Source organism: Elephas maximus, chromosome 24 (genome assembly GCF_024166365.1).
Source record: "Elephas maximus indicus isolate mEleMax1 chromosome 24, mEleMax1 primary haplotype, whole genome shotgun sequence".
Lineage (NCBI taxonomy): Eukaryota > Metazoa > Chordata > Mammalia > Proboscidea > Elephantidae > Elephas > Elephas maximus.
The window spans coordinates 40919966-40946633 of NC_064842.1; the positions used below are offsets into that span (position 1 = coordinate 40919966).

General features: G+C 39.2%; 1 protein-coding gene across 3 annotated transcripts in view; it reads left to right on the forward strand.

Moving 5' to 3' along the window:
• Positions 1–13388: 13388 nt before the first annotated feature.
• The window catches only part of RASAL2 (RAS protein activator like 2), a 432719-nt gene continuing 419439 nt past the window's right edge, over positions 13389–26668 (forward strand). For 2 of the 3 annotated variants that reach the window (XM_049868389.1, XM_049868390.1), the window contains exon 1: positions 13390–14410. In XM_049868389.1, the coding sequence (XP_049724346.1) occupies positions 14209–14410 (202 nt within the window). In that variant the 5' untranslated portion in view covers positions 13390–14208. Of the gene's footprint in view, positions 14411–26668 lie in introns of all 3 variants that reach the window. The other variant, XM_049868388.1, reaches the window with a different exon arrangement.

Here is a 26668-nt window from a genome sequence, read left to right on the forward strand (position 1 = left end):
ATTTAATGAATTTACTATCATATCCAATTAAGGGGGAAACATAAAATGATCCCTCCAATAAATACAGAAAAAAATATATAATAAAATTTAATATCCATTTCATGATTTTTAAAATATCCTTTATAAAAACTACAAATAGAGAAGGCTTAACTTAATACCAAAAACGTCCAGCAAACATCATAATTAATGGTAAAATATTGGAAACATTCCCTTTAAAGTCAGGAACAAGATATGGATGTCTGTTATTGTATCTATTCTGTATTATCCTTCAAGTTCTAGCCAATGTAATAAGACAAGGGAAAGAAAAGGATAGGAACTGCAAAGGAAGAAACAAAATAATCATTATTAGCAAGACAATATTTTGATATGCTATGGTATTTATTACAGAGTTCATCAAGGCTGATAGACAGAAATTTAATGTTCAAAAATCAACAATGTGTCTATACATTAGCAATATAACTAGTTGGAAAATATAATAAAGATAATTATAATACCTAAACAACAGCAGCAAAAGCTATAATGCTCCCATAAATAAATTTAAAAAATGTCTAAGATCTCCAAGAAAAAAAATTATAAAACTATATTGACGGGTATAAAATAGAATCTAAATTACTGGAGAGATATACCATGTTAAGGAAGGGAAAATTCAATATTACAAAGATGGCAATTCTCTTCAAGTAATATATAAATTTAACACATTACAATAGGAATCCCAATAGCGTGCTTTGTGGAATTTGACCAGCTGAGTTCAAATAGCCTATGGAAGAGTTCAGGACCAAGAAATAGGCAAGATAATTTTAAGAACACATATACACACACACACACACGCACACAAAATGGGAGGAGTTAACACAGTGTAGTGTTGAGCATAAGGAGAGAAATGGGTCGGTGGAAGAGGAGAGCCAAGAAACAGAGCAACACATATGAGAACTTAGTATATGATAGAAGTGAAAGTACCAAGCAGTAGGGGAAAGCTGGACTATTTAGTAGAAGGTCATTTAGCTATCCATATGGGGAAAATTAGATCCTTACTTCCCACTGTATGTATAGATAAGTACCAGTTGGATTAAAGACTTCAATGTGAAAGGCAAAATAATAAAACTTTCAGAAGATAATAGAGAAAAATATATTCATGACTTTGGAGTAGAGAAGGCTTTTTTAAAGTATGAAAAATTTAAACCATAAACAAAAAGGATGGTGAATTAAAATTAAAAATTCTGTGTGAAAAAAGATACCAAAATATGTTAAAAGACAAGACCCAGATTAGGAGAAGATATCTGCAATTCAAATAACTGACAGAAGATTAGGATGAAGATTCTATGGACAGAGAACTTTTATAAATTGTCATAGATTGAATTATGTCCCCCCAAAAATGTGTGTATCGATTGGTTGGGCCATGATTCCCAGTACTTTATGGTTGTCTTCCATTTTGTAATTGTAATTTTATGTTGAGAGGATTAGGGTAGAATTGTAACACCACCTTCACTTAGGTCACCTCCCTGATCCAAGGTAAAGGGAGTTTCCCTGGGTGTGGCCTGTACCATTTTTTATCTCTCAAGAGATAAAAGGAAAGGGAAGGGAGCAGAGAGTCGAGGACCTCATACCACCAAGAAAATAGCACCAGGAGCAGAGCACGTCCTTTGGACACGGGGTCCCTGTGCCTGAGAAGCTTCTCAACCAGGGAAAGATTGAGAACAAGGACCTTCCTCCAGAGCCAACAGAGAGAAAGCCTTCCCCTAGAGCCAACACACTGAATTTGGATTTATAACCTACTAGACTGTGAGAAAATAAATTTCTCTTTGTTAAAGCCATCCACTTGTGGTATTTCTATTGTGGCAGCGCTAGATGACTAAGAATTCAATATGAAAAAGATAAAAATTCAATAGAAAAAAATCACGAAAGGATATGAACAGGCAGTTCAAAGAAGTGAAACCCAATTGCCCATAGCATATTAAAAAGATGCTTAACCTCTCTGGTAAACACAGAAATATAAATTTTAAAACATTGGATAGCTTTTTATATCTATGAGAATGGCAAAATTAAAAAAGTCTAATAATGCTAAACATTGGCAAAGATATAAAAATATGAAACTCTTATATTCTGCTTCTGGGAAAGTAAATTGGAGCAACTACTTTGGAGAACAATTTGCCAATATTTTATAGTGTTGAATAAATGTATACCCCACCATTACAGAACATCTTGATCAAAGATTCTATAGCAGAATCCTGATAAAGGGGGGGAAATGCAGAGCAGATTTTCAAATTCTCCTGGAATCCAGAATTTCTAGTGCTGTGAGGCTGGATGAACCCCTGAAACTATTGCCCTGAGATAATCTTTAAAACTTAAACCAAAAATATTCCCTGAAGTCTTCTTAAAACAAAGTAATAGCTTAGCTTACAAATGAAGAATATCTGCCTTGGGCATTGTGTTCTTTTAAGATCTATCTATATAGGATCAAACTAACAACAGCAATGCGAAAGGCTAGATAGAAAACTTAGGATGCAGTGAATTTATGTTAAAAAGGGAGGAAAATTTGGAAAACGAGGATGAGATGGTTGCACAATTCGAAGAATATAATAAATGTAACTGAATCGTACATGTAGAAATTGTTGAATTGGCGAATGTTCTGCTGTGTATATTCTCAACCCGTTTACCCATTGTGGTCAAGTAGATTCCGACTCATAGAGGCTCTATAGGACAGAGTAGAACTGCCCCGTAGGGTTTCCTAGGCTGTAATCTTTATGGAAGCAGATTGCCACATCTTTCTTCCCAGAAACAGCTGGTGGGTTCAAGCCTCTGACCTTTCAGTTAGTAGCTGAGCACTTAACCACTACTGCACTAGGGCTACTTATATTCTCAACAACAAAAGTACATTCTCTAATACATAGCAATTCAATTTCTGGACCTATATTTAGAGAAACGCTTATACATATGCACAAGGAAACTTCTCTTAAAAATGGTCATTGCTTCATTGTTTGCAATAGCAAAAAATTAGAAACAACCATCATTAGTGGAATATGTGAATTAATATTTACATATAAATAAATAGTGGGCGATTTGTACAATACAATACTACACAACAGTTAAAAGGAACGGACTAGGTCCATAAGTATCAATATTGATAAATCTGGAAAATATAATATGGAATGCAAAAGGTAAATTCCAGGATATAATATGTATATGTACATTTTAAAAGACACAAAACAAAAATTCAATAGGAAAAAGCTATATAGATTGTATATCTACGTAGCATATAAAAACCATATATATATATATATTTTTTTTTTTTTGACAGTATACACCAACTTTAGAATGGTGGTTACATCTTGGTAGCTGAGAGTGAAAGGGGATTAAATAGAGTACAAAGGAGATCTCGACTGTATTTAGCACATTTTTATCTCTCTTTTGAACATCTGAAGAAAAATTGTGACACGGGGGCGCCAAGGGGATAGTAGAGACGGTGAGTATAGTCTGTTCTTTGAAGAAGTGCAGATGGAGAACGGGAGATGAGAGACTGGATGGTGACTTGCAGAGGGTGCTGAGTCCCTCTTTCCCCAACATTTTCATTAGGACAATTTTTAAATGTACAGAAAGTTTGAGGAGTTGTACAGTGAACACACGTACCCGCCACCTAGATTTTACAAATGACATTTTGCTATATTCGGTTTACCACATATTTATCCATCTATCTATCCATGAATTCATATTATATTTTTTTGGTATGCGTTTCAGAGTAAGTTGCCAATATCCACGCACTTCATGGGTTGGGAGCTTTTTGATTAGATGGGAAAGATGAACACATAAATTGAGAGAAGGAGCCAATGTTGCAGGAATGATTGAAAGAAGAGAGAAAATAATCATCCAAGCCCTGAAGGAGGAAGAAGGGCCTGGCCTTTGAAAAAAAGGAGGTGGGGTGGGGATGTTGATGGCAATCTTACTTGGTGACCTCAAACATGGCAAAATCATTTGTTGAGGCTGTCATAAAGAAATGTAGTCCTTAGTCCTCAAAGTGACATCTCTGCTTTTCAACGTTTTAAAGAGGTCTTTTGCAGCAATTTTGCCTGATGCAATACGTCCTTTGATTTCTTGACTGCTGTTTCCATGGCCATTAGTTATGGATCCAAGTCAAATGAAATCCCTGACAACTTCAATATTTTCTCCATTTATCATGATGTTGCCTATTGGTCCAGCTGTGAAGATTTTGTTTTCTTTATGTTGGGGTGTAATCTATACTGAAGGCTGCTGTCTTTTATCTTCATCAATAAGTGCTTGAAGTCCTCTTTGCTTTCAGCAAGCAAAGTTGTGTCACTTGCATATCACAGGTTGTTAATGAGTCTTCCTCCAATCCTGATGCCACGTTCTTCTTCATATAGTCCAGCTTCTCAGATTATTTGTGCAGCATACATATTGGATAAGTATGGTAAAAGGCTAGTAAAAGGCTACAATCCTGACACACACCTTTCCTAATTTTAAACCAGGTAGTATCCCCTTGTTCTGTTTGAATGACTGCCTCTTGGTCTATGTACAGGTTCTAGATGAGCAAAATTAAGTGTTCTGAAATTCCCATTCCTTGCAATGTTATCCATAATTTATGATCCACACTGTCGAATGCCCTTGCATAGTCAATAAAACAGAGGTAAACATCTTTCTGGTATTCTCTACTTTCAGCCAAGATCCATCTGACATCAGCAATGATATCCCTCTTTCCACATCCTCTTCTGAATCTGGCTTGAATTTCTGGTAGTTCCCTGTCCATGTACTGCTGCACTCCTTTTTGAATTATCTTCAGCAAAATTTTACTTGTGCATGGTATTAATGATATTATTCAATAATTTCCACATCCTGTTGACTCACCTTTCTTTGGAATAGGCACAAACATGGATCTCTTCCAGTCAGTTGACCAGGTAGCTGTCTTCCAAATTTCTTGGCATAGATGAATGAGTGCTTCTAGTGTTGCATCCATTTGTTGAGCCACTTCAATTGGTAATTCCTCAATTCCCGGAGCCTTGTTTTTTCCCAATGTCTTCAGTGCAGCTTAGACTTCTTCCTTCAGTAGCATCAGTTCTTGATCATACGCTATCTCCTGAAATGGTTGAATGTCAAACAATTCTTTTTGGTAATGAGTCTGTGTATTCCTAGATTATGTGATTTTTCTCAGTTCTTAGTCATTTAAGAGGAGGGGCAGAAAAAGCAGATGGTGAAAATGATTCAGGGTTGATGTAGGAGGTCGAAGCGAAGGGGAATGGGAGGGATGGGTGTAAGAGTGTTTCACATTATCAACCACTGGTCCCAGGCAGGGCATGGAATGAAGAGACTCTGGAAGTGGCTTATAAATTGAAATAAAATGAAGGAATCAACAGATCTGAGTTCTCAATAAAATGGAAGAATAACCCTTTCCTCAATCACAATCTTCATCTCTATAGGTCGGTAAAGCTAGGGTCCTTGCTACTACTCCAAACAGAGAGGCAGCTCAGCTAAAAACAAAGTCCTTATGGGTTCTCCAAAAATTTGGGGGTAGCCTTCACCACATCTCTGCATTTTGAGAGAACCATTTTCCAATTGTGACACTACAAAATGTATACCAGAATATTTGAAGTTATAATATTTGAAGTCTGTCTCTGTCTTAGCAATCATTGGTTGAAAGGCAAATACTTCCAATCACCTATCCTCTGTTTTATCCTCATCTCCTTAATGGTTCAGCACTTTCTCACTTCTTGTGTTTATCACTACAGACCCCACTAGTCGTGCTTTCTGCTATGCCCTCTGGAGCCATTATTCCATTATAAATAAGACAGTCTTAATATTATTCCGTGTAAGTGTATCCACTTCCTTGCCTTCAATTTAGGTGCTTTCCCTCAACATCAGGATTTACCCTGCAAATTTCTCTAGTTGAGGCTGCTCACTCTTATCCTTTGCTCTGTTATGCTGTAGAGGGAGTTGGATGCAGGGATTGGCATTTGACCAGCTAGCTCCTTATTGCTACTTCCAGGTCATCATTCTTTAACTCTCATGTAAAATCTCATCTTTCTCTTGTGGGATTTTGTCTATCCTCTCCTCATTGCCACTAACCAACTACCTGGTCTCTTTCCCTTATTTCCCAAAGCCTGGAACTTAACTCATAGTTGTTTTCTTTAGCTCAACTCCTGCCAGTTGGTGTAGGTGTTATCAACTTGTTCAATAACTCAGCTTCCTAATTTGTGTACTTCCTTAACTTTAATGACCTTCCCCTCCACTCTATTTTAGCTATCTATTTTCCAGGACCACATTTTGTACCTTGTTATCACTCAGATATTAAATTTTAGCAATCTTAAATTCCAGTATCCCCACTTCCAGATTATCAGCTTCTAATCTCCCAGCTCCTCCTTGCTTGTCCTGCTATGGATGTCTTGTTATAAACTGATGGGAAAATGACCAAAAAAAAAATAAATAAATAAAAACTTTTCATATTTTGTATTCTCAATACTAGCAATCAACCCCGATTAGTAACGAGTTGCTATGACCATCTTCTTCTACATTTGGATATCAGTTTACAAGGGAGATAGTTTAAATATTTCCTGCCTCACAAGAGTCTGAAATAGGCTCTGGTTATTACAACTGATATCTTGACATCTTTATTATACAAGAGGAAAAAGTATCCTGGGCTGGTGTAGCCTCTACATATTGATCAGTTTTAACAATATTGCTCTCAAGACCAAGGTGAGGACAGTGGACTTGTTTTAAAAATCTCTCTTCTAGAATCATTTGGCTCTGATTTTTTGACTACATCTTCTGAGGGCTCATGAGAACATCCAAGCTAAGGAAGTGATCATTTTCTTTGCCTAGGGTGAAGTTAGTTGGTGTTTCTATATTTCTATATTTACTAGAAGAACACAGAATTTAAAGCTAGAGCTTACCCCCTTCAAAAATTGCGTTAGTTAGTAGATGTTTGGTGCCGTGTATTCCAGACAAGGCTTGATTATTCAAAAGATATGGGGCTCAGGGCACTGGCAAAGCAGGAGTACAAGTAAACACCTAAAAATCTGTTTAAAATTTTTTTTTAATATTTGCTATTTCTAAAAGAAGCCTTGTTGCAGTCATCACTGGAAAAAAAAAAAAATTGGAACTTTGTTGCTCTCCCTAACACTTTTCATTTTGGTTTTGCTTTTATTTTGAATTACATGTGGTGGGGTATGGCACCTTATTATTTTCAGTGCTTAGGACCCCTAAAAGTTTTTATTAGACCATGTTGTCATGGGCCACCATGTTTCCATCTGAATGTTTTTATTCTTTTTGCATTCCTGTAGTTGAATGCTGAAGTGAGGTCATTATTTTGGAGGAGGTTTTGCCAAGAAGAAATGACTGGAGGAGGTCTGTTTGTCTCTGACCTCTTCCACTGCTTTCCCAAACAATATTGTCATTGGCTGGCGCAACAGTGGCTTTCTCTTAGGGGACACAGGCCAGGTATAAGAGGGTACTTACAAAACCAAAGACGAAAACTAAGCCTTTCTTTGATACCAATGACTGGCTGAAATCATGCAGTTTCCATTTTATAATCACTATCGAATGTTGCTCTGAAGAGAGTCAGTGTTCTTCAGTTTTTTACTTCAACCCCAGTTTCCCTGTTTAGAATACTTAAGTCCTTTCTATCTGACCTGCTTCCAAACCTGACTCATGCCACAGCTTTTTGTTGTTGTTTTGTTTTGTGCTTTAGGTGAAAGTTTACCGAACAAATTGGTTTCTCATTAAACAATTAGTACATAAATTGTTTTGTGACATTGGTTGCCAACCCCATGAAGTGTCAACACTCTCTCCTGTTCCACACCAGGTACCCTGTTTCCATTCATCCAGTTTTCCTGGCACTTCCTGCCTCTTATTTTTGCTTTTGAGACGGTGTGTTCATTTAGTCTCGTACACATGATTGAACTACGAAGCATGTTCCTTACATGTGTTATTGCTTGCCTTATAGACCTGTCTAATCGTTCGCTGAAGGGTGAACCTCAGGAGTGACTTCATTACTGAGTTAAAGGGGTATCCAGGGGCTATACTCTTGGGGTTTCTCCAGTCGCTGTCGGACCAGCAAGACTGGTGTTATTTTGTGAATTTGAATTTTGTCCTACATTTTTCTCCTGCTCTGTCTGGGACCCTCTATTATGATCCCTGTCAGAGTAGTCGGTGGTGGTAGCTGGACACCATATAGTTGTTCTAGGCTCAGTCTGGTAGAGGCTCCAGCCAGGATGGGACCAGTAGATGTATCTTAGATGGCTGCTCGTAGGTTTTTAAGACCCCAGACTACTTATCGCAGTAGGATGTAGAACATTTTCTTTAAAAACTATGTTATGCCAATTGAGCTGGATGTCCCTGGAGACCATGGCACAGTTTTGATTTTTATTCAGCTTCTTTCTATCCAGAAGGCAGGGGAATGAATGGCAGATGCCCAAGCACTTGAGGTTTGCTGTCCTACTCTCTTGAACAAAGAGACTGAGAAAGTAGAGAAATAGTTTCTTTTAAATTCATATCCTTTCTAGAAAGTAGGGAATGTATTTTCTTTTATTGCATTAGATTCTGCTTAAGACTCTGGGTGCAGGATGCTATCTTGATAAGGGACAGACAAGGTTGAAAAGGGGAACATACTGAGCAGTGAGGAACAGCTGAGAGCTACAAAGATAGGGCTGTGTTCATGTATAAATAGAAATGTTGCTGCTACCCTGATGAATCAGACCAGATGTTTCTCTGATGTCTCTGTTTGGTCCTTTGGTTTAAAAAAAAAAGGATAACTTTGCTAAAATTATATGTGGGACCAGGAATGTGGCGCAAATGCTTTAGGCTTAATAATATGTAAAAGAATAAAATTACTTTACTGTGGAAACCTTTATCAACAAGAAAAATATCCATTTAGAGAAGGACAGGAAGCCATAGGAAGAAATCAGTCTTCTGATGGGGGTGAATTGAGATTCAGGAGATCTGAATTCTAATCCCTCCTCTGTACTTGTGTGTGACCTTGGGTGAATCATGTTATTTTCTTGGGTCTAGGTTTGTTTGTTTTTTGAATGGGGAGAGGAGAGGAGAGGTGGTTATAAGACTAGGTTCATTTAATTGATTTTTAGTCTTTTGCAACCACAAATATGTTAACCAAACCAGATTTTATTCTTGTCTTCTGTCTGATTTCTTGTTTCCTGGCTTCTGGTTTCATTGAGGGGTTGATATATGAAAGACATTGTGGGGATAAACATGAACAACGTGGTCTCTGTCCTCAAGATGGTTATAACCTAATAGCAGATATTAAGATTTACACCAAGGGCTATACTGTGATCAAGCTCCAGAAGACAGACAGGAACAAATGCCCTGGGAACTCAGAGGAGGCTGAGGATAGGGAAAGACTTGGTGAAGGAGGATGCTGATTTGAGGGACTTGAGGTTGGTAGGTTTTTAGCAGCCAAACATGGAGTAAAGGATATACCAAGTGGAAGAAACAATTAAACAGAAGCAAAGGGCAAGTAAAGTGTTGGATATATTTAAAGAACAGTGAGCCATTTGGGTTGGTTGAGTACAGGCAACGAGTCGGGTAGCAGTGGTAGTCTGGGACATTTGTGAGATCCTCCAAAGCTTGGTAACCAACCAACCAGTTGCGATGAGTCGATTCTGACTCATGGATACCCCATGTGTGTCCGAGTAGATTTTCAATGGCTGATTTTTTAGAAGTAGATTGCCAGGGCTTTCTTCTGCGGACCCCCTGGGTAGACTTGAAACTCTAACCAAGTGCGTTAACCATTTCTACCACCCAGAGACTCCAGAGCTTGGTAGAGCTGCCTTTTACTCAGTAGGTCACACATGCACACAAAAAACCCAAACTTACTGCTGTCCAGTAGATTCCGACTCATAGTGACCCTATAGAACATAGTAGAACTGCCCCATAGAGTTTCCAAGGAGCTCCTGGTGGATTCAAACTGCCAACCTTTTGGTTAGCAGCCATAGCACTTAACCATTACACCACCAGCATTCCCTCAGTAGACCATAGGAGATATTTTTTGAGCTTATATTTGACCAGGTCTGAATTGTGGATTAAGATAATTGACTTACAATAGAGTGTAGGATGAACTGTAGGTGGAAAGGTCTCAGGGGAAGGCAGATAGCTAAAAAAACTAATGCAAGAATCCTGGTGAAAGTTAAGAGACCTGAGCTAGAGTGGTGGCAGTAGGAATGGAAAGGAGGGGTTGGATCTACATAAATTATGGCGAGTGGAAGGGCTCAAAGGTAACTTCATGTTTAAGTGAGCCTGAGATAGAACCTACTAGTTTCACAAACATAAAAAGGAAATTCAGGAAGAGAGTGATGTTTGGGCAGGAACAGAGTGACGTCACTTTCCACGCATCGGGTAGATCTGAAGTGCAGAAAGCACATCTTGTGGAGGTGTTCAACATTTACAAACTCTTGACTGGACCTTGGTACTATGAATGGGGCTGAAGATGGGTATCTCAAAGCCAACATTATCAAAGTGAGAGTTTAAATCACAGAAGTGGATTGTTCACCAGAGAATTAGAGAGTGAGGCGGGAAGAAGACAACAGCCTCTAGGCGAATGTCCAGATTCTTCCTGATGGTAGAAGGGGCATGGTCAGTGCTAGTGAATATAATTGGAAGAGTGCTACATCATGATGTTCAAGGGTAATAATGAAAAGGAGGGGCTAGTGAGCAACAGTTTAAAAATTTTATTACCTTTTTGGGGACTAGCTGTTTAGAGCGAGCTAGTGCCTACATATTCTAGAAGAGACTGGCAATGACAAAATAATTAACAGTGTTTTTGATGAAGGAACCTTGTACGTGTGTATGTGTTTTCTGAGAAGTAAACAGAGAAGAAACTTGGATGTATACCTGGCCCTCGGGTTGTGACAGCCAAGAACTCAGACCCTCATCTCCCCTTAATATTGGCAATGTATGTTCAGAACTGAAGGCCTTTTTCTTTCTTTTGGAAGTCTCTGATTATTCCCAACCCTGTTTTTCAGACTATTACCTAGGGAATTTATTTTTTCTCCATCACAGTTCCCCAATTTTTAGTTCCCACTGGTCTTGGATTTTATTCTTGGAGTTAGGAGTTCCAACACAATGAAAATGTGGATCACCTCTGAGAGCTTAGAGTCAGCAGCCCTAGAGGGTGGGTCAGTGGGAGGGGAGAGGGACACTGAGGGAAGGACGAAGCAGGGAAATGAGACTTTAGCTCTATTGTGATTCACATACAAAGGCCTGTTTGCAAGCTAGCTTTTGTAAACAGAGACTTTATCAGGCCAGGATTTATCTTCACATTAAAATCTGGGATTGTACCAGGGAGGTACTAAGGGTATAAATCGAAGTAGGATTAACCACTTCCCAGCAAGGCAAACTGGTTTATCGCTTTGTTTTGTTTTGTTTTACTTAAATGATAATAATTTGAAGCCACTACGAAATATTTACTTTTGGTTCCACAAATGTCAGAACAACCCCCACCCCCTCCAGGAAAAAAAAAGCTTTTAAGAAATCCAGGTCTTTAGTGAATTACAAAATCAGGACACTAGGTTTCCAATCTCAGTCTACTAACTAGGTATGTTAATTCAGATAGGCTGCTTAATAGAATTTCAAGCTTCCATTTTTTTCCCATTGGCTCGATTATGATAAAAAAAAAATACTGGTTCTGCTTATCTCAAAGAATTATTGTGCAGGTTGCGAAAGTGTTTTTTAAGTTATGAACACTAGATAAATTCCAGACATACTATTACTTAGGCAACTAGATAACCACCTGCAGCTAGTCTGCGGACAGTATGGGTAGGAACTGGTATTTGGAGAGTCTGCATGAAAAAAGTAGGAGGATTACTAGGAGTTGGCAGAGGCTTTTTCTTCAGCTCAACAACAGATGACTGAAGTTTGAAAAAGTTTGAAAAACACTTCAGTGCATATTTCATACACCACTCCTAATGCTGTTTTGAGATAATTGCTTGGGTATATAAATTCCTTACATATTGACTAACAGAGATGCTCACATCTGTACATCTGATGCCCATTATTCACGTGCTCCCTGACTTACGTTACTATGACTTCAACAGTAATTTAATATAAATAAAAATACTCTAGCCCTGCTTGGTGTTAAGCTTTAAGATCTTCCCTTGTCCATTCAAATGCTGAAAAATACAGTAGTTAGACTTGGAAGACTATGCATCAAATAGTAAGAACTGGGGTTCTAAGTATTGGAAGTGATCACTCCAGTAAGTTGCCAAGAGTATCAACAAGCATAATCACAAGAAGTTCTTGAGGGAACAAAGTTGCAATGCCATCAGGACCTTACAGACATATCTATACTGGTGGTTGATTTGCCAGGTCATGGCTCTTCCAGTTTCCTCACCTGTTGAACAAGAGGCCAGATGAGATTATCTTCGTTCTTTTAAATAATATTGCTCTAAATAAGAGTTTGGAGGAAATTACAAAATATATTCTCATAGCATAAGCCAAACAATGGACCAGGACACCACAAAATCAGAAAACTAAAACATGTCCTGGTAGACCAGCATCTTTGCGCAAAGAAGGAAAAAATGAAAAACAAAACAAAACAAACAAAAAACCCAACAAAAAGACTAAACAAAACCCTCACAAAAAGGTGTTTAAAAAAAAGCAACGGTTTTTTTCTTGAAACTCCAGCTGTATTTTAAAAAGCCATGTTCAAGAGAGTATTGAAGACCTACTGTGTGCAAGGCAGTATTTAAGTTTTTAGTTTTCAATTTTAAAAAGTTATTATTTTGACAGGAGTCTGTTATACCTGAACTGGTCGGCCCGCCGTGGGTGGGCACACAAGTAAATCCAAGGTCAAGATGGGAGACAGAGTTTACAAATAGACCAAAAATAAAACGCAAGTGACATCATTAGAGAAAAAAAAGCCAACATGTTGCACAAAGATCAAAGGCAAAAAAAAAAAAAAAAAAAAAAGAAGAAGAAGCATGTTTGGTTAATACGGGGCTTTTGAGCATTTCATGTGCTTGCGCTGCCGGTCCATCCATCCACACCACACTTCTTAACCATGCTATTCTAACCCAATGGCAAGTCCAGCTTCAGCGCGGACAAGGCACAGAGCGCGGATCCTATATATATCCCACAATCCCAGAACCGCTGCCAACTCTCTTCTCTGGGAAGGAAGGAGGCGTTTCCCCCTCGGGTGACTGTAAAATAAAGCAGCCTCTCCAATCTCTTCGTCCAATAAAAAATAAATATTCGTCCTTTCCCCCTTCCCCCAACAAAGGAAAGAGGTGGGAAAAGGGGAAAGAGAAGCGCCTTTCCTTTTAAATTTCCCGCACCCCTTTTCCTCCCCGCCTCCCTACAGCGTCTTTCCACTTTAAGCAGCAGCTAGGGAGAACGGGATCAGGTACTGCTGGGCGGTCGGGGAGAGGGTTTTAGGAAAGTAGGCGGGACTGGCCAGATGAATAATTCGGTGTCCGATTCTTCCTGCCTTCGGCGGCTGTTCCTCCTCCGCTTCGTTACTCATTTGCACACGCGGCCGCGTTCTCGGCCCTCGATTGCTCCGGCCTATCACCCTGGGATTCCGCCTGCCGCCGCGACCGCCGCGGTTGCCGGGCTTGTGGGATCCGCGGCGGAGCCGGAGCCGGAGCCGGGGCCGCGGCAGGAGCTACGGCCTGAGAGTTAGGGGGGCGGGTCGGCTCATTTCAGGGGCGAGGGTTGAGAACAGGGGGGTGAGAGCCTGGAGACAACGGCTCCTCAGTCTGAGGGAGCGGGCACTCCGAGCTCCTGAGGCTGTGGCGGCGGGAGCCGGTCTGAGGGGGCGGCCCCTGGCGGCGACGCCCCCGGCTCAGTCAGCCCTAGCCGGACCCGCTGCATCCCCAGCCTGAACGCGATCTGGCCGCTAGAGACGCCGGCGGGGGCTGAGGAAGGCGGCTCCGAGGGGGCGGGAGGCGAGCCGCCCCTTTCCACGGTCCTTCCACGTCCGCTCCCGAGAGGGACCCACACCTGAGCCCGGACCCACCCCCGGCCGGGACCACGCTGGATCCGCCTCCTCGCCTGGGTCCCGCCCGCCGGCTGCAGGTGGGCTGCAGCGCCCGAGTCTCGGGCGGTGGGCGGCAGGGAAGGAGGTGAGCGGTGTCGGCGCTGACCGCCACTCGGGTCCCTGCCCCGGCCGCTGCGCCCTCCTCCTCGCTTTCCCTCGGGCAGGGCGGGGAGCCGCGTGCCCGCCCCGCCGCCGCCACTTCGTCCCTCCGGGGCACCATGGAGCTCTCGCCGTCGTCCCGAGGAGCCGCGGAGGCGCTGTCCTGGCCGGAGATGTTCCCAGGGCTGGAGTCCGACTCGCCGCTGCCCCCGGAGGAGCTAGACGCGGTTGTTCCAGTCAGTGGGGCCGTGACCGGTGGCATGTTGGATCGGATCCTTCTGGAGTCCGTGTGTCAGCAACAGAGCTGGGTCCGGGTGTACGGTAAGGACCGCCTGGCGTCTTCGAGGCGTCTTCATTTCTTATCTTTGCTCGGGATGAAATTCATTCAGTGTTCTCAGTCCTTCTTCATTCTCGGTCACTTTCCCACATCCCTTTTTGTTCCAGGGTGCGTTTAGGACAAGTGTCACCAGACTCACCTGGGTAGAGAGGTGTGCCTCAGTGTGGTCTTTGGACCTCTTCAGGTACTTGCAGTAAGTTTAGGGGGAGTTGGGCTGTCCAGGCTGTCAGCCCATCTTCAGGAAGGTTGTGACGGGACACACCGTGAAACCAAGTGAATGGAGCCTCATCTTTTCCTCTTGTTGAGTGAAGGAAGGCTGGAAACAAGACACACTGAACAAGCTTAGTAGAGGATAAGCTAACGACCAAATGGAAGACAAACAAAAAAGCCAAACAAAAATCAAAAAACAAATCCAAACATATTTATTTAACTGATGATAGCAGACTAAACTATAACCTCTTCCTGACCTTTACTTTCCAAGGGCGGGAGTGGGGAGATGGGGGGTGGGAGGGAGTGGGGTGGATTGTTTCAGGTAGCGCTGTTGTTTCTGCTTCTCATTGTAAAGTGACTGAGTTGCCACTCAGCAGGCTAAAAGTGATGAACACACTAAAACTTTCCCTTTCTGCATTCCTAGCAACCGCCTCTTTAATTAAAACTGAATGACGAGATTCTATTAGGGTGAGCCTAGTGGCAGCGTTAAAACCATGCTGGTTTTGAAAACTCATAGCCCAAGCATTTATAGTCTGGCATTCAGGATTGAGCTGTGGCTTTCCAAAATATTGAAACATCAAGATGTTTATCACTTAGCTCACATGAACACAAAAGACATTAGTAGTGTGGCTGAGTATAAGACAGCAAATTTAAAGCACCTAGGATCAAACACAATATTAAGACGTCATCCTGCAGTCATGTGTGTCTGAGCCCTTAGTGATAAAGTACACTACGTTTTTTTGTCATCCCTCTCAGCAGGGTGTATGTCTACCATTCAAGACTAACCAGGACTTCAAGTTGCCTTTCTGGATAGTTCAGTTGGTTTCATGAATCCATGTCCATCGCTTTCAGGAAGAGCACAGAACTAAGAGTTGATAAATCTGGCTGCTTGCTTCAGTTAGGCCACTGCTGTGTGGTTTAGGGCAGATCGGATCACTTTTTGTCCTCTGATTCTTTAAAATGAGTGGATTGGAATAAATAATCTCTATACCCAGCAATCCTCATAACCATTTCTTCTTAAGGATTTATGTATTTTTATGGGTGGTTATAATTGTTTCTTGATGTTATTTGATGGAGTTGAGAGAAATAAAGCAAATAAGTGGGAGATGATGCAAGGTCACCCAGTTTGTTCTCAGCGGATGAGATTAAGAATTTTAGTGCCTGATTTTCTGTTGGCCTACTAATCCCATTTAGTTGATTGTTTCTAACCAAGGATGGTGAGAATCTGAAAATGAGTATGAATGAATGTATTGTGGTTATAACATTTTCCTATTCTATCCTACTTCCTGTTCTTACATACTTGTTTGGTATACTGTTTTTTATATGAAATTAGAGATTAGGCCATGCTATGGCAAGGAGATATATATATGATCGTTCAGAATTTCAGTGTCCAAAACTTTATCATGGTTTTCTAGACCTCATGTTAACTATGGTTCTTTGCGTTTGCCTGTTTTTGTAGTCTATTCCTATGACTTGGTTTGCGTTTAAGAAAAATACACATGTACACTGTGTATTTCTGTGCCAGGTTTCAGACTTTCTACTGCTTTGTAACTTTTTTTTTGGTCTTCCCTATCAATTAACAAGAAGTTGTTTTTATTTACTGTTCAGTACTGCTGCTTTCCTTCCTCTGAGGTGGCTCATCCTGGATACTACTTTGTTGTCTTTAGTTTTATGTAAATACAGGCAATCCCCAGGTAAGAATGTCTGACTTATGTACAACCCAAAGTTAGGAACCAACCCCCGCCCCACCGTAAAGCCTATTATATTAAAAATTCGAGGTACATACAATGGTTCATAATAACAAAGGGGTACTTCTTTTTGACATGAATCAAAACATTATTAATACCGTATTATTATGTTAAAGATGTTTTAATCTATTTGAAAGTGTTTCTTTAATTTTTTTATGCATAGAAAGGTGCACTTTATACTGTATACTAAGACACAGACTTGTCTAATGTACTTAACTGTATATACAAATTCGACTTAAAGACAGATTTAGGAATGGAACTTGCTCATAATCCGAGGAGTCTTTGTATTCCCAAACTCTCTGGTATGACTCTAGTCTTTTGTATATCCTTAGCTAGTTTTTAAGTTACCTATTTGAAAAACTCTGAAGTAAAAATAATAAAATGTACAGAATGAATTTGGAAGATACCGTTTTTTTTCCTCTTGTTTGTTTTGCATGCTCAAAACCTTGATTATCTTGGAACGTGTAGGTTCTTCTACTCAAGTGTAAGAGCCTTTGATGAGTATAGTCTGATATGTTTTAAAGAAACCCCCAGATTGGGAACCTAGTCTAGGAGTATATAACTAGAAATGGAGAACCTGGGTTTTCATTCTGGCTTTGCCACAAATTGGCTGCCTAATTTTGGGTAAGTAATTTTAGCTCCTTGGGACTAGGTTTCTACATAAAATGTGAAATCTGGAGTAGGTGATATCTGTGAATCCCTTTTAACTTTAAAGCTGTTTGATTCTGTGGCTACAGCTTTGCCTTCAAATTCCGGCCTGACTCTTGGGGCCAGTCATCAAGGAAGGCTTAAGTTAATGCTTAAATTTAAATATCATGATTGTCAGGGGATTTGGGGGAGCATTTTTATCGAAAGGTCAGTGAACTAAGTTTTGAAAGAAGGAATGTTGAGGGCAGTTGTATATTTGTTTGGAATGTTTTCATAAGATAGGAAGGTGGGGATGGGGATCTTGCTCAGGTCTAGCTCATGCAGTTTTGAGACCTAACCTAAAATAGCCGCATGAGTTTTAAAGATAAGGTACAAAATAAGGAGCTGTGTCAAGCACTGCTGGCTGATGCTGTGGTTCACAGCCTCTGTGATATACTTCTGTTTAAAATAAGTATGGAAACAAACAACAAGACCCCGCCCTCAAAAAAAAAAAATCTTAACAGAAACTTTTAGAAGCAGTGTTTTATTAGTTTGCCTCATGTAATTTCAAGAGTGGGCCCTGTTCTGAGTTTGCAGTTGACAGGGCTGGGTCTCTGGTTGATAATACATGTATCTAAAGTTTTGTGTCTTGGCATGATTTGGAAAACTTTTCTGGAATATATTCAGAACTTTATAATAGGTGAATCTATATTTAGAACACAAATGCACATCGTTGAGCCACTGCTAAGAGAAAATATTTATGCTGTCATGGTCTTCATCTTCTTTTAGCTGTAAAACATTTCATTTTAGTATTAAGTTGTATTTATGCCCTGTCAAGATTATACTTGACAACGAGGTCAACGAGTCTGTCTTGTTTATCTTTGTATCCTTGTCTTTCCCCCTCACTCACTGTCACTGTGTCTAACAGATGGGTACCTTTCTCATATGGTTCAGTGTCTGTTGAATGTTGCTATGTACTTAGACCATCTAGATCTCAACCTGACAGACCCTATGGGTGGTAGAGTAGCTTAAACAAAGGCATGCTACAAACAGCTAAATATGGATGCAGAATCCAAGAGCATCAAATGCAGAACATTTTTCAGATATTTATAGCCTCAAAGCAAAGTCAATTGGCTGAAAAAGCTCAGCAGCCTAGCAAAAGGAAACGGGAGCGGCAAAGCCAGCCTCACTGTCTGTGCTTTCTGGTAAACAATGAGAACATTAAAATTAACTACTTTACCATGAATGGATGGTGAGTGTTGAACACTCTTTGGTAGAAGTACCAGTCCCTAGGACTGCCTGCTGAGGAGCTCTGTACCCATCAGTACAACAGGTCTGCAAGTGTATTATGCACAGATGTGCTCTTGGATGGCTTGAGGGGAATATAGGTACCCCACTAAAGGGGTCAACAAGAAATTATATACTTTCTAATTTTAATACCCACAATACATCAGTAGGTCTTAACTAAAATATGCAGGTAATGAAATGAATAGTGTCAATGTTATTGCTTACCATTAAGTGGCTCTGAGGGAGAAAAGACCTGGCCATCTGATCCTGTAAAAGATTAAAAACCCTGGAAACCCTGTGAGGCAGTCCTGTTCTGTCATATAAGGTCACTCTGAGTTGGAATTGACTCAGTGGCACACAACAACAAGCTAGTATACAGTTCATTGTTTATTTTTGGTAGCTCAGATCTCAGTTTGTTCTTTTATTTTTAGCTGGGTTTCTGTGAGTCCCATATTGGTCTCATCTCCCATGTTTCAACTCTCTAGAATCTTCCTACTTTTGTTCACTATTCAGAGCCTTCAGGCCATTGAGTTTGTTTGTTTATATATGTATGTATTCAACTTTATTTATAGTATTTTTTCCCCAGAGTTCATAGTTGTTATCTGTGAGAGGGTTGGGTCTGATAAGAGTTTATTAGGCCATATTCGAAATAGATACTCTTCCCATTGCATTTTATTCTGTCTTCATCTTCTCATTTTCATTCAGGTGATTTTCCTTCTGCCTGAGGAACCCCTACAGCTCATTTTTTATTGGTGACTGATAGGAGGCTGCTGGAAAATTTCTAAAAGGCTGGTACTGTTTCAGCAAGCATAAGAAGAAGGGAATTAAAATTAATTTAACATGGAATTAAAATTCCATGTAATTCCAGAAATGGTAAGAAATTCTCAGGGACTGGATATGAGTCCTTGGGATGGAAGTTATATCTTTTGGTTGTATGTATTATTGCTTATGCTTTAGGAATTAGCACAAAAGATGAAATTTATTGTGTTTTTGGAGAGTGTCTCTATTAAAATGTTGCAACCAATAACAAGTCCAGGAAGTTGTTTGATTTTTGCCCCCAGTATGAATTCAGTGTGACTAACTCAGTGGCCTTATACAGAATGTTGTTAGGTAATTTACTTTGAATCTTCTTAGCAAATCACTGATTTTTACATGTCTAAGTATCCACCCATGACTCCTATTTTGTATTAACATGTAGATGAATTAAATTGTTCAACCAAGATAAAAAGTTTTATGTGCATTCTAGTTGACTGCTAGAAGAAATTCAATGTGTACAAAATGCATCCTAAACGTGTTCATACTATTTAAGTGTTTTAATTTCCTCAGACACTATTAATTTAACCTTTAGAAATGAGTTTTAACATTTTAGAAAATTTTGGGGATTCTTGAGCTTGAGTTCAGTACTTAGGATGTGACATTGATACATTCATTTCCCATGATTTCCAAATAAATTTGATAACATTAGCAGTTGACAGTTATTCACTGAAATAAGAGAGAGCTTCTGAGAATGCCTAGGCATGTAGTGTTTATTTAAAGCATTATATTGATCAAATAGCCCCCTTTTTTCCTCATTGAAACTGTTCTGTTAATGTTCGTATATGATGGGCAGTTCCCTTTATAACATCTTAGCATTTTTCTACTGTCCGTCTTGTTGGTTTATTGCTATTTTGTTTTCAAAGAGTGCAAATATTTTTGAAGAATGAACTACCTATCCACAATATCTTTTCCAAAACTGGGTTAGAGTGTTTCAGAATTCAGAATTCTTTAAATCTCAAAAATGAATATGGTACATATACAGTAATAAAAACCTCCAAGTGGGAGCAATGTCTAGTAATCAGTCATGTTAATATTTCTGCAATGAAACAATGAGTATTCACACTAAGTGGTATAAAAAGTCTATAAATAGCCTTATGTCAGTACAGGTCAGATTTTACTGCCAAAGGAGTTATGAAAAAAGCCTTGCATTTTAGAGAGCTTTTTAGATTTAGGATTTGCAGATGTGGGCTTAAGGATCTGTACGAATTTTCTGACATAAATAATACAAAGTTCTAGAATGACCATTTATTTGAGAATGGTTTGTTAATAAGGAATGGCATTAGTCTTTTTTAAGAATAAAATTTAGTGCATACATTTAAAAAAATGATGTACATTTGTCTCCTATTATATTGAATGAAATACATTTCTGTGATTTGCTAAGGAAAAGAAAAGGGATTCACATGACAAAGAAAGCAGGCTGTATGGAGATTACTAAGGAAATGGTGTCAAGGCAGTGGTTTCTAATGCTTTGTTTCATTAAAAAGAAGGGTGAGGTAAGTTGAAGCTGAAGGTTTATGTAATTATTCTTTGCAGTTGCTCTCTTCAGTAACACAAACTGATTTGATCACCTTTTAAGTAGGTGAACCACAAAAAAGCATTCAACTAATGACTGAGTTAATCCAGAAAAAATTCAGCCATCTGTTTCCTTGTCCCTCCCTATTGGAATGATTTTTAAGTAACTGGAGAGGTGTTTGGTCTTGTTAACCATGAGGAGGAGCTTGAAGTGCTGAGGGCACTGCTGAGATTGCTTCACCCTGCCTCTGCAGAGGGATAATTGCTCTCTGATGTTTGGAAAAACCCGGGCTTCAAACAGGTTCGATCTGGTTTGAACCCCTGTTGAGAATTTGCATTTCTAACCAGTTTCCTTCTGAGAATTTGTGTTTCCACCCAAGATATACTGAATCAGAATCTACATTTTAACAAGATGCCCAGGTGATTCTTATGTATAACTTCCTGGGAACTTGCAAGAAATTAAAATTCTCAGCAGGGGTTCAAACTGGGGCAGACAGATTCAAAGCCCTGGTAAAAACATCTTTCTTCTCAAAGGCTTTCAAGAACTTCTCAAGATGAGTAGGTAGAAAACCCTTTACAAATGTAATGTAGCTTATTTTCTAGTGAGAAGGCAGTCATCAAGAAGTACATGACATGCAAATAGAAGGGAAAACAGACTCTTGAAACTTCAGCCAAGTGGTGGTGTTAGCAAAAGAAATAAAAATTGAACACTTGAGGGCATAACAAAACTTCATTTGCTTAGATTATGATACAGAAACTTTCACCTTCTTTATCTTTACAGCAGGGTTCTCAGTTAATTTACTCTGAAGGGAAAATTAAGTAAATGACCCTCTGGTTTCATTTCAGATGTTAGGAGTCTGGGTCTTACCTTCCCTAACCGAGTGTTAGTTACACTAATTAGTTGTCTGTGTCTTCGTTGTCCATAACTGTCCAGTTTAGATACTGTTGGCATTTGTATTCCTGTAATAAGTTGTCTTCAACATTTGCTTAAGTTCTGTTCACCTTGTGTTTTCAGTAGGATTTCTAAAATTACACCCTTTTCCCGATCCTTGAAAACAATACGTGTAGATAAACTGTTTGGGAAGAGTGAAAATATAGAGAGGAAAATATTTAACATAAGGCAAGAAAACAAAATTCAAAAGATAATTTGAAAACTTAAAAAGAAACTTTAAAGTTCATAGTCCTCAATATTTTTCAAAACAATCCTTTATGTTTCCTCATTAAGGAAACTGGCTCAGGAAGTGTAGCCTATTCTCAAAACTAGAGGCAAATTCCACAACTTGTCAGAATTGGAACCCTTAACCTTAGATTCCTCTGCCTCCTTATTTAGCCTCTAAATCTTACTGCTTTCCCGTAGGGAGATGGCCTACTAAAGCTTAAGGTCAGGAAAATTCGACAGTGAGAAATACCAGATTGTTTGATTCACAGTCTTTAAGGGAAATGCTGGAAGCACTATTACCTAGGTAACAGAAAACAAAAATGGACAAAACATCCAGAAAGTACAGGGGTGAGAATAACTCATAGTGACCCTTAAGAGGGTAGACTAGAGGAAAGATTAGGTATCTTTCATCTCTGTCAGATGTGTGCTGCAATTTCAGGTGATATTTTAAGGACATTTGAATGTTTCCTATATGATGCTTAGAACCCTAGATAGTATCTAATAACTTTCCACCTTCCCCTTTAATTTCTAACCTCTATGTTTCATATCATTAAATACCTTTCTGCTTAATGTAAAGAATTTGAATTATAGAGAAATCCAAAGGTAATTAAAATCACCTGTAATTGTACCTTTGAGAGATAACTATTTTTAATATTTTGTTGTATTTTATTCCAGTTTTTTCTGTGTGCAATTTATTTTTTTTGTACATATTTGGTATAAAATTTTTTCAAATATATTTAATCTTATTTTTTAATTGAAACATTTTTTGAATAGGTAATACATTCCTGTGCTTCAAAATTCAAAAAGTATAAAATGATATTCCATGAAGGTAATCCCTCTGCCTGCCATCTGGCAGGAGTCCCCAGGTGGTACATATGGTTGATGTGCTCGGCTGCTAACTGAAAGACTGGAGGTTTGAATGTACCCAGAGGCACCTCAGAAGCAGGACCTGGTGATCTCCTTCCAGAAAATCAGCCATTGGAAACCTCACTGAGCATAGCTCAGCTCTGACACATGGAGCTGTCATGAGCCTCAGTGGCAACCGGTTTGGCCATCTGGCAGGCAGTCATTGCCCCTTCCACAGAATCAATAAATGTTTTAAATTCTTGTGCATCTACTAATCATCTTTGTGCACAAGACTTTGAACCAAACTTCTCTTTCCTTAGGCTGAATTCCTAGAAGAGTATGAAGTGTATTTAAAGGCCTAAGAATTAGTACCAAATTGGTGCAAACTTCTTGGAAAGCAATTTCTGCTACTTGTACATGAAAGTATAGCTCATAATTTGAAGTCCAATTGCTTCATTGCTGCTTTCAACATAATATCTTTTTATATAGATTTCTTGTGTAGTTGTGTGTCACTGAGGTGATTCCGACTCATGGCGACCCTGTAGGACAGGGTAGAAGTGTCCCATAGGGTTTTCTAGGCTTTAAATCTTTATGGGAACAGACCACCATGCAGAGCGGCTGGTGGGTTCAAACCACTGACCTTTCGGTTAGCAGCCAAGCACTTAATCATTGTGCCACTAGGGCTCCTAGATTTCATGTAGTACCGTAAATATTATTTAAAAAAAAAAAAATTTTTTTTTTTTTAAATATTATTTAGCACATATTAAATGCCCTCAGAGTCCTGATACTTATAAGACTGTTCTTTACAGGCTTAGTTGTTTTTTCCAGTGGTACTCCTTTTGATTAATGACACATTTCCAGGTGATTGAGGGAAAACTAGGAGTATAGAGTCAAAACAGTTGGTCTGCTAAAGGTCCAATCCATGACTATGACCTGTCTCACCTATCCAGACCTCTCTAGCTGAAATAACCTGACACAAACACATAATGTTTTAGGTACTTCATAAAATACATGGTTAGTGGTTTTCATCTCAGCTATTCCAGTCTTCCATCTACTCTTTGTTTCTTGGAGTATTACAAAGGAATTGACATTTATGAAGATTCTTTTGAACATGAATATAGGTTCATTTTGCTTTAGCTGGATGAGCCATTGACATGTATACCTTACCTTACCTAGTACTGTTTTATAAATTATAGTATGGGATTAATCTAAGTATTTTCTGAGGGCAGTTTATTATAATGTCAATGGCAACAAGAATGTTAATGACTAAAGTGATATAAAGTCTTCAGGAAAAAAATGTCAGAATAGGAATTAGACTCTGAAAAATTTTATCTTGTATAGATCATCAACTAACCAAGAATTTTTTTTATCAGTTAGCCGTGTTGCTTATGTTTTGTTTATCATGCAATACATAATAAGCTTGCCTTGGTAAGTCAGAAAGGAGCACATTTAGAAGGAACTAAGTAGTTTAACTTGATTTCAGAATAGGAGTTTTTCATTTTGTTCTTGTAACAACATTTTTTCACTGATGTATTTTATGTAATAACTGTCCAAAAAAGGACAGAATTTGCACTATATTCAAGGCAGTAACTGACAGCATGAAACATCCCCTTGCCTGGCTGCAGCCTGTTTTTGTGCGTTCCAGTTTGTGCTGAAGTAGAGCACAGCCACAGTTTCAGACTTCCCCCCATGTTTCCCTTAAGCTTGACTATGTACAATTTTCTTTGTATTAGTAATGCATGGTCCTATTTTGAAATGGGCCAATTTTGTTCAAGTGGTCAGTAGTTAGTTTGTATCAGTGGACCTTGAAAAAGATGGCCAGTACAGGCCTACTAGCAAAAGACATATTTCAACAACTAAAAAAAATGACTCTGGCTTTAGTATTTTCTAGTTTCATAAAGACATCATAACAGTTTTCCTTTTGTATAGAAATTAAAATTTATAAGCTTGTTTTTGAATCTAACCTGATAACGTGGTTAATAAGAAAGAACAGCATCATACGTTGTGATTCCCAGTGAAACAAAAAGATACACCAGGTGATTTGAATATGGCTAGATTTCTTGCTGTTTGGTTCAGGTAAGAAGCCTTCAGTCATTCCTTTGCAAGTTCAGACTAAATCAGTTTAAGAGGAAATTTTTAGTTATTTGCACTTTAGGTTATGTTTTTGGTCTACACCTAGATGTTCATATGTGAGAGTATCAGCTGGAGAGAGGTTCTACTTTGTAACGCCTACTGGGAGATCATCTTCCTTTTCCTGTTGCTTAGCTAACAATATTAACTTCTATAGAAGCAATGATGTTAATCTATTTATCTGTGAGCATATTATATTAAAAAATATTTTTCTGACATTGCTTTTTTCCCCTAAAATCTCAAAATATCTTGGATTATTTTTCCTTTGAACAAACTTATGAAATATGGTAAGCCTTTTTTCCTCTCTGTCAGGGAAGAAATTAATCATGAAAAAGTTCCTGTCTACTAAAAATTTTTAGTGAAATGAGATTATCACTACCTGATTCCCAATCCAGTACTTTTTGGGAAAGGATTACCCTCGCTCCTAAGTTCACAGTTACTGCTTCCAGTTGAAAACATTTGTGTTAAAATAAATCACAGGCTGTTTAAAGTAGCACTTCCATGCTTTTTGGGGGACAATGGTAGTTCCGTGGTAGTATTTTCCCCTTGCATGCGGGAGACCCAGATTTGGTTTCTGGACAGTATGCCTCATGCGCAGCCACTACCCGTCTGTCATTGGAGTCTTGCATGTTGCTCTGATGCTGAACAGGCAACAGACTAGGAAGAAAGGCCTGGTGGTCTACTTCCAAAAAAACCAGGGAAAACTCAGTAATCACAGTGATCCAGTTCTGCTGCGCATGTAGTCGCATGAACGGGTGGCCGACCTGATGACAGCCAACAATGACAACAACAACCAGAAGTTGTCTCAGCAGTTAGCAGCGTGCCTCACCCTGGCTTCCTAGTCTGTCGGTGTCGGGTAGGTAAAAACTGATTCTGAGTTTTTCATTGGTGAGCTTCCAGAATTAAACTGAGGATGCTGAGTAAACAATATATTCTTTTGCATTATTCTTAGCATATTGGTATTTGTCCCATTGTTACTCATAGTGTTGATTGTCAGATATATAAATCTTAACTTACTAGCAGGATAATAACAAAATGACAAGCAAAACTTTCTCGGTGTTTACCATGAGCTAGACACAACTCTTAGGTGCTTTATGTCTGCTAACTTATTTAATCCTATAACTACCTGTTAGGGATTCAATTGTGTCCCCCCAAAATATGTTTTAGAAAACTAACTTCTGTACCTATACCTAGAAACCCTGGTGGCGTAGCAGTTAAGAGTTCAAATCCACCAGGTGCTGCTTGGAAACTGTATGGGGCAGTTCTGCTCTGTCCTGTAGGGTCGCTATGAGTCAGAATCCACTTGACGGCAACAGGTTTTTTTTTTTTTTTAATACCTATACCTGTGGCTATAATTCTATTTGGTAACAGGGTTTTTTTGTTATGTTAATGGGACCATATCAGTGTATGGTGCAGTCTAAACCTAATCGCTGCTGAGTTACAAGGAGCAGCCTAGACACAGACAGGCAAGCGCAAATGGAAAGATAAATGCCAAGTGAAGATCGTGAAGAACCCCAGAAAAGCCAGGGCTGCAGAAGCTGAGATGAGGCTCTTCCTCCAGAACTGGCAGAGAGAGCCTTTCCATATACCCTATGCCCTGAATATGGACTTCAAGCCTCCTAAACTGTTAAAGCCATCCACTTGTTTTTCTGTTACAGCAGCACTAGATAAATAAGACATTACCTTATAAGGGAGATACTGTTACTATCCTTATTTTATAGATGAGAAATTGGAGGCATAAAGGTATAAAGGAGCTTGTCCAAGGTTACACAACTAGTAAACGGCTGACGTGGGATTTGAATCCATGGAGTCTGCTCTTGAATCCACGCTTTTAACCATTGTATACTTTGGCTTCACACAGATAAAAAATTCAAACGGTTACTATATGCAGCATGATGTTCGTTAAT